This window comes from Rhododendron vialii, chromosome 7a (assembly GCF_030253575.1).
Source record: "Rhododendron vialii isolate Sample 1 chromosome 7a, ASM3025357v1".
In the NCBI taxonomy this organism is placed as follows: domain Eukaryota; kingdom Viridiplantae; phylum Streptophyta; class Magnoliopsida; order Ericales; family Ericaceae; genus Rhododendron; species Rhododendron vialii.
The window spans coordinates 41,024,712-41,033,441 of NC_080563.1; the positions used below are offsets into that span (position 1 = coordinate 41,024,712).

The following is an 8,730-nucleotide window of genomic DNA, read 5'->3' on the forward strand; positions in this document are numbered from 1 at the left end:
CAGTTTTGGAGGCCCCACCCGGGTCCACAACAATGATCGGAATCGTTCATTATGTAGAGCTCATCGAGAATGGTATCCACGCAAAAAATTAGCTTGATTTAACATCGATAGATACATGAACAAAACATATTTGTACAAGAAAAAATGGAAAATTATGAGTTTCAATTTAATTTTTGTCATCGCATTTTTCTTGTACAAATTTGTTTTGTTCATGTATCTATCGATGTTAAATCAAGCTAATTTTTTGAGTGGATACCATTCTCGACGAGCTCTACATAATGAACGATTCCGATCATTGTTGTAGACACGGGAGGGGCCCACAAAGCCCCAAAACTGGACCGGACTGGAGGTTATAAATACTGGACTTGACCTTAACCCCTAAGCATACTTGACAAAGAGCTCAGTCTCAGATTCACAAGTCTGACCCAGAATTTACAAACATGGGAATTCTTATCTAATATCTATGCAAGCATAAAATTCCAGAAAAACAGTATTTATTAGGTTTACTAAAAAAATTGCAAAATAAACCACATATAAGAGCATATTATATCAACTAAACGTGGATACACAAAGACAGGAGAATTACATTTATTCTATGAATCTAGGAAAACTGAAACTGAATGTTTTTGCATGCAGTGACCAAACTTCTGAAAAACTGCCACGATCAAGATGAAGTCCTCCATTGCATTTCTATCTGAACCCGACCGTTCTTCGAGTCGATTAGGTGGTATCTCTCGTTGATCCTCTTGTTCGAAACCACATCCGAAAGGCTTATATCCACATAACCCAAAGCTTCCTGATAGGAATATACAGACTTTATGAGAACAAGGTATTGTAATTTGAATTGCCAACAAGAAGGCCATGCCATCAACTGATTATAGATATAAGTAAGCACCCAAAAGATTAAAAGCTTAATGTACACAGGACTTACGAGCTCAATTCTTTCTTCTCGTTAGGGATACATAATAGAAAAATAAGAAATAAGAACGGAGCTAGACTTTCATTAAGAATTACCGAACTTTTGTGTGTTATATACAAGATTTATGTAGGAATTGGTGAAGGAAAAGAAAATGCAGGTATGCTCGCCTTTGGATTTTGCCTACATTAATCCTTAATCAGAAAACAGCCAAAATTAATAAATCCAGGGCTATAACAAGGATCTCCATGCTTCAGATTGTTTCATGAAACCTTTTGCAAGAGACTCATTTTTAAATGCTGCAGAGAAAAAAAAGGTCAAAGAAATTTTATACCAATTCCAATGTACCAACACAATTTGCGACGTTATCCCGTTTCTATGTATGGCATATACCATAAGTCCGCATAAAATGATGACAAGAATTGGGTGGGTTGCAAGTACTTGAAAATTGGTTCAAGAAATACCTTGGGATGCAGTAGACCCATCCTTGAAGAGGTACTAACGACTTCCACATGAATTCTGTCATTTGTTGGTGGTTCCTCCAGCATGAACTGAAATTCTTCTTCCCATCTTGGATCTCTGTTCTTCTTTACAGGCTATATAAAATCGAGGAGAAATAATCAGTCCAGATACACTACGAATTGAAATCATGTAAAAAACCAGTGACTTAAGCCCAGCCAGAACCACACGGGCAAGTTTCCCTCCCTAAAAGCTTTATGGCATTTCGACAGAAGCAGCAGTGAAGCATCTCCGTAAGCTAGTGACTAGTTAACAAAAAAAGGTCCCATAACTCCACAAAAACAAATTTCTATTCAAAGAAACAAGGAGGCAGGAAAACAGCTGTACATTTCTGTAACTGCTGACCTATCAACTGTAGGGAAGTTAGGGAACAATTATCACTAACTTGTATCAAGTTTAATTAAGGTTATGAAAACTTTAATGAGTTGTATCAATCCGAACTTTGTACACCTTTTCAACTCCTATTTTTCCTATATAAAATTAACTCCTATGTTTCCCGTCTAGAACTAATAAATGATAATTGATGAGAGCCATATCGTTATACTAATGGGCTGCAACATACCTTGGTTCTTCTCTCCTCTCCTCTGAAAAGTAAGCGCACTTGAGGATTTGTGTGGTGCTTCCCCTCCACATCTTGAGCTTCATGGACAATTACTACAAGCAAACCTCCACCATCAGGAGTTCCATCAGGAGCCTTTTGTACCTCATTCAATTCTTCAGATTGGTTCGGCATCTCATCATCCGTGAAAGGTTTGTACATCAATTCAAGAACAATCTGTCCACGCGACTTTTCATTTTGAACATCATTTGGGTCCATGTTTTTCAGCAGATCAAGAGTCACAACTTTTGGCTCCTCAGGTGCAAGTTCTTTTAATGGTAGTACATTTAAGCCCATCTTGTCATGTTTGCCAACCTAAATGAGAAAAAAGGAGTATACCGTTGAATATGATTAACAAGGATGAATGAAGCTTTTTTATACTGAGTTCTAAGTCCTATGTTACCTTGTTATTTTAGCCAAAGTCCTATGTTACCTAGAATGTAGATAATTAGAGTATGAGAAGACGGAATGGGAATGTGCAAAGCCACATGCCCTCTATTGCAGAGATTACCATAGTAGAATAAAATTCTTTCACCTCCACGCTTCATAGCTCGTATGACTAGCTAGCTTACTGACTTGACTTAAGACTTCCGGTTTAGTTCCCGAAGCTAGACAAATGTGTTTACCAAGCTAGGAAAAACTGATGGTTTTATTAGCAAGCTTGGGATGATTGGTATCTACCCAGCTTTAGGTTCTATTTCCTATCCATCCGATATTTCCAGGAGCGCAACAACCAATGTTTCACATTTTGTCTTGCAAAACCCTAGACTCTCTGAGTTTATAGTACTTAAAGTTCGATTATTGGGAAAAGGCTATGGGGGTTTGCTGTGGACCTCTAAATGTACCGCTTTGGAAAGAGGCTGTACCATGTTTATAGAACGTGCATTCCAAACCAGAGTATGTAATGGTAACAAAGTTTCAACAAGTTGAACCAGAAAGCACACAGAGTCAGATTGATTTGGGATTTCAGAACAAACCTGAAGAAAAAACAAACAGCAGAATATACCTGTTCCCAGTCGTATACATTGATCTCTAAAGCCTGAGATTGCGGGTCTTTCACAACTATGTTAAATTCTTCATTCCATTCAGGGTTCAAGTTTTTGTGCTTCACGGTAGTTTTCTTCGATGGAAGTTTGTCCTCAGTAAGTTTTAACTTGACATAAGGGTCCGATGCCCCCAAAAGGTCTTTCTTTTTAAGCTTCATTGCTTTCAAAACCTTGACATTAAGGATCCCAACTGGTCTCTTCATGGCTCTGCAAATCATTTGAGTTAATCGAAGCAGAGATGTATAAGGAGGATGAATATAGTGTTTCCAAGTGAAAACAAGACAAAATGTGTACTTACTTGGCAGGATCCATGATTGGTACCTCAAGGGTTTTGGGCCAGAGATACATATTAGCAACTTGGTCTTTGATAAGCTCCTAAAGGAAAAAAAGGAAAATTGAGTAGCCAAACCGAAGTCCAACATATCAAATTAACAACAAAATTGAACTTGGGTTCTTAGTAAATGGCCAAGGCTATTGGGGCAATTGGATGTAGAAATACAGTTAGTGATTTGAATTTCCATCCTTGAACGAAACCTTTTCCAAGTATGAAATACAAAGAAGACCCATGAGAAGGGAATAGAGTTAGTCAAACAAAAATCTCGACTTCTTCCACATGGAACATAACTAAGATCCCACTAATTTTATATTTCCAGTAGACCCATGAGAAGGGATAAGTGTTCAAAATATGGGTATAACTGCCCTGAAGGCTGAAGGAATAATGCTGCTCCAACAATCATTTGAGTTAGAAACCATGATTAGTCCAATCTTCTCCCTCCTACAAAGTCTACAACCATTATTGTGCCTTTTACAATCTTAGCTGATATGAATTCAAGTACTTGCAGCCCATGTTTTGCATCCATGCAGAGACAACATCAGAGTTGTCCACGGCGCTTCTTGTTCACTTCAATTAACATTAGCTAAACCACAAATACAATCTATGTTGTGGTTGTTGCCTTCATACAATGAAGACAGGCCTGAGCGGGGTGACCTAGAGGGCAGAATCAAATGAAAGCACAAAGATAATTAGAGGCAGTCGCAAAGGCAACCAATTTTACATACCTGGACAACCCTATACAAGCCAGGAATGGACATAGCGTCTGCTCCGAGCACTTTCAAACCAAAGTCAACATGAGGCTGTGAACTCGGACCAAACAAGAAGAGTGAGCTGAACTTTGGACAATAAAAAAGAAACCGATTCCATAGCTTTTGCTCTCAATATAGATCAAATGCAAATTTCACTGTGGTCTAAAAGGCTGCATATATACTTATATGTGTGTGTGTCATTTGAGACTGACTGTGTATCAGTCCGTCTCCCGTAAGGACCACCTCATTTTAATAAAATGCGGACCTCCCTTTCCCGATTGAATTTCGATGATCCGAGCCACTCAATGTGTTCAGAACGTGATTTTAAGGGTACCCGCGAGAAATCAGCAAAAAAAATGACCGGAAAGGGCTTCATCCGAGCAGTTTTTGTTTGTTTTTTTATCGAACGGTTCAAATAAAAACTGCTCGGATGAAGCCCTTCCTGGTCATTTTTTTTGCCGAGAAACCCTTAAAATCACGTTCTGAACACATTGAGCGGCTCGGATCATCGAAATTCGATCGGAAAATGGGAGAAATGAGGAGGTCCGCATTTTAACTAAAATAAGGGCTCCCTCATTTGAGACTGACTGTGTATATGTATATATGTGTATATATATATATATGTATGTATGTACATGTGTGTATATATACATATGAAGCACTTCTACGAAAGCCCTGATGATAAAGCAAAATATTCTGAATTGAGAAGCTCATCAACCAAAGTTAGCACTGGTTAGTTCCACGTACCTTCTCCATGAGAGACACTAATATTTTGGCAAAACAAGGGAAGCTCGGAACCAACGGCTTCAAGGTAATACGCGGACAAGCAAAAACTTGCAAATCAACCACCTGAAATACTCCAAAGGTATATACAAGTCAACTAATGCATCCAAACAACAGACACTTCCTAATGAACACAAGCAACAAAATGTCCCTCTTCGTACACTAGGCAACTGTATGCGTGCGTGTGTTATACATCTTTCATGTTCCAACACCAAAAAGTTTGGACAGCTACCAGTTTCTTGATATCAACTAGTAGTTGATTTCAGCTACTAGTGATTTCTTCTTCAACTAAAGACGAACACTCCAGTACCTGAACAGTAGCTCTCAACCCAAATGCCTTAGCTGCGATAGTGATGTTAGGATTTCCTGCCCACTTCATGGATGGTTCCATTATCAACTCTTTCTCCTCTGTAGTATACACTTTCATTCCTGGCACGAAATGGGATCAAGCATTGCACAATGCACACTTTAATCTATGTTTTCCATGAAATCAGTATCACCAATTAGCTCACAAATCGATTTCCAAATAACTGCAATATTACAGGGGTTATATAACATGTAATTTCCAAGTGATGCAAGATGTTGATGATGGACAATCTACTCGGCATATGCATTTTGGGAGTTAAGAGAACCATCCTACTAGAAGATAATATAACATTGTACTTAAACTCCAACCAAACTTTCTCAGATCAATGTAACAAAACATATTGACTAAGAAAGGTGTGTGTGTGTGTGAGAGAGAGAGAGAGAGAGAGAGAGAGAACCTTGAAATGTAGGAGGTAAAGAGCCCAGGGTAAGTGCTTCGAATTCAACTGATTCAATTTTGTATTTTGGGATTTGCTCAGCAATGATGGGCTTTGCTATAGTTTTTGCAGTCTTGCAGATTGCCTGTGTAGCTTAAACAATTAATAAACAAAGGAGAACCTTAAAAAATACTAGAACAAGTCCAAGTAAACGTACCTTGTCCAAATAAGGCCACATTGTTTCAATGAATTTGTTGAGCCAATCAATCTGTTCAGAAATAAAACTAAGATTTTTAAGTACGTATGCAGCAAGAAGGTGCATGCAATACTTTAATGATTTCTGCTATATAACAGTTAGGGGGAAAGTTATGCAGAGGCATTAGTAGAACTTTCGGAAGTAAGAGCTTACACGGTCATAGTCCGGATTTTTCACCCAAAATGGTATCTCTGGAAGCAACCGTTGCAAAGTTTCAGAGTCTTGCTCAACCAATGGACGGATATAAGGATCCTAAAAAAATAGCATTCAAAAGAGATGAAAAGTTGCTGTGAAAAATGGGTTCAATTCTATGTTAAACAGCACTGCATGCAACACATCAACTCTCTTTCAGCATCAATTATTTCTCTAATCACATCAATGCTAGTAAAAAAGATAGAGGATATAGCGGTAACAATTGTGACAGAAAATAATAAACAGAAATGAAATTAAGAAAGGTAACATATCTGACACAACTCAAAGTAGAATCATTCAGGGAGATACAGGCCAAACAACAGTTCGCTGTTGTTTCGTGCCAAAGTCATCGTCGAGAGTAGTTTATTCCACTGTATGTTTGAAACTTGAAAGTACTGTTCTACAAACAAATTACAATGGGTAAACAGTCGCTCAAAAAGAAAAAAACGAAGGGAACTAAGAGCATCTCCAGTCTTGACCCATTTTAAGACTCAAATTTAAAAATGGGGCAAAAACCACGAAAATCTCTCTCTAATCTTTGACCCAAACCCTTCCCCATTTTGGGTTTTACCCATTTTTTTGTCCAAATCTGAGACAACTTTTGCCTTGACCCATTTCTCTAACGGCTAGTTAGAGAGAGAGAAAGAGGGAGATGTGTAAAATTTGGGTTTGATGGTTGGAAATGTGTCTACCCAAAATGGGTTTTTATCCAAAATTTGACTCAAATTTGAGGGAAAATATGGGTGAAGGCTGGAGATGCTCTAAGAACTCTGCCCCATTTTTTGAGTGCCTTTATTCATTCTCATTTTTTGGGCAGATATACAATTGTATGTTATAATCCAGCAACTGATCCCTTCAGCTATCTTTAGACACAAAAAAGAATGCACTCTAGTTAACTTAACCAAAGGGAGTATAACATATTTCCTGCTCAATTATCTAAGAATTTTCTCAGTACCAGTCGGACTAGAAAAATCACACAACTATTTCAATCAGTTCTTGGAAAATCATCTCAAGATTGGATGGCATCCACTACAGACCCTATCAGTTCCTATCCACTCCATAAACTAAATCTTCTCCTTAAGATTTCACTGGCTGATTCTTTCCAAGTAAAATTTTGCTCTTGGATCTCAGTGCAATTGTACTCCATAGACATATAAGACAAATGGCTAAGTAAGGGTTCCGTATACAAATGTCATATATGAGAATTACCGGGGAAAAAAAAGCCAAATAACGCACATAAGAAGCAAAAGACGAAGAAAAACAAACAGAACCAAAATTGACAAACGTCTAAAGTGGCATATCAAACCAAACCGAGCCTTATCACCCAATCAATTGGGTCGGCTACTCCTAGTTTTTTCAATCTATGAGAATTATTCAAGAAAAAAGTCAAATACTGCACATAAGAAGCAAAAAAAGGAAGCAAAACAAACACAACCAAAATTGACAAACGTCTGAGTGGCATATATGCGAGTAATTCAACCAAAATTGACAAACGTGAGAGAGAGAGAGAGAGAGAGAGAGAGAGAGAGAGAGAGAGAGAGAGAGAGAGAGAGAGACCTTGACGTCGCTCGGTTGGAAGTAGATGAACAGATAGTACCCAATTACAAGTCCAATTGAGATACCCACTCCAAATCCAAAGAAACCCATTACAGTACTCACAAAACCCATCTCTCTGATCTTCTTCTTTCAGATCAAGAATTCAACAAGAAAGAGAGTGATAGATAGATAGAATGGAAAAAGAACCCTTAACCCGTTATTGCTCTGCACAAATCCGCGCCATTAACCGAACCCAAAACAGAAACCAAATCAGAGCCCCTAAAGTACGTTACGAGATCACCATTTTGGGAGAGAGAGAGAGAGAGAGAAAATTACAACAAATTCAAGAGAAGATAGTATATATCACTACAAAGCTGTATGAGGAGATATATTCATTGTTTAATATCAGAAAGGCCATAAATCAGGAGGGTAATAAAGGTAGCATTTATTTCTTGGCCAATCTTGCGTTTCAGCGACGACCCATTGGATCCCACCGCATCAGTCATCACAACGGTTTCCAAAAGGAGAGAAAAATCAAGGCGCGTAGAATGCGCGTGTAGTGCAGTTGGGGGAATGTGTCGGTAAATGTGTTTTGTTCGTTTGTGGTTATGGGTAAATTCGTCAACTACTACAAAAAGAATCTCTCTAATCATTGATCCAAAAAATCCAAAAAAAAAAAAGAAAAAGGATCAGAGGGTCCCTCCTAGTTGATACAGTAGGAGTAACTTTTTTCATGTTTTTTTCCTATAGATTTTTTAATTTCAACAATTAATATGTAAACATGACTTTTCTCTCTTTGTATTCTCCATTTTTTCTTTCAAAATTCTTTACAAACTCAAGACATCTGAATTAATTTACACGCATCTTGACGAAATTTCACTTTCCAAAAGTGGGGAGCCCACGTCTTTAAGGGCAAATGCCTTTGGTCTTTTTAACCTTTGCTTTGCTTTTTAAATGGTCTTTTTTCAGATAGTTTTTTTATCAATATAAAAGATCTTACTTTCTCTACACAATATTGTATCGTTTAGACTTCTACATCTTTTCTTTGCTTCGAAATG

General features: G+C 37.8%; 1 protein-coding gene across 1 annotated transcript; it reads right to left on the reverse strand.

Moving 5' to 3' along the window:
- Positions 1–477: 477 nt before the first annotated feature.
- On the reverse strand, positions 478–8,170 carry LOC131334475 (synaptotagmin-2). Its single transcript, XM_058369509.1, has 12 exons — positions 7,694–8,170; positions 6,098–6,196; positions 5,906–5,956; positions 5,710–5,833; positions 5,256–5,374; positions 4,910–5,011; positions 4,139–4,213; positions 3,378–3,454; positions 3,040–3,286; positions 1,998–2,348; positions 1,381–1,512; positions 478–796 (listed from the first exon to the last, which is right to left on the reverse strand). Exons 1-12 carry the CDS (start codon positions 7,802–7,804, stop codon positions 665–667), a joined length of 1,620 nt encoding a protein of 539 aa, XP_058225492.1. The 5' UTR covers positions 7,805–8,170; the 3' UTR covers positions 478–664.
- Positions 8,171–8,730: the final 560 nt, after the last annotated feature.

Coding starts and splice junctions, on each gene's coding strand:
- LOC131334475 (XM_058369509.1), bottom strand. CDS start 7,804: ATGGGTTTTGTGAGTACTGTAATGGGTTTCTTTGGATTTGGAGTGGGT. Junction 5,834..5,905: donor TGTGGCCTTATTTGGACAAG/GTACGTTTACTT, acceptor TAAGCTACACAG/GCAATCTGCAAGACTGCAAA. Junction 5,375..5,709: donor TTTACCTCCTACATTTCAAG/GTTCTCTCTCTC, acceptor ATTTCGTGCCAG/GAATGAAAGTGTATACTACA.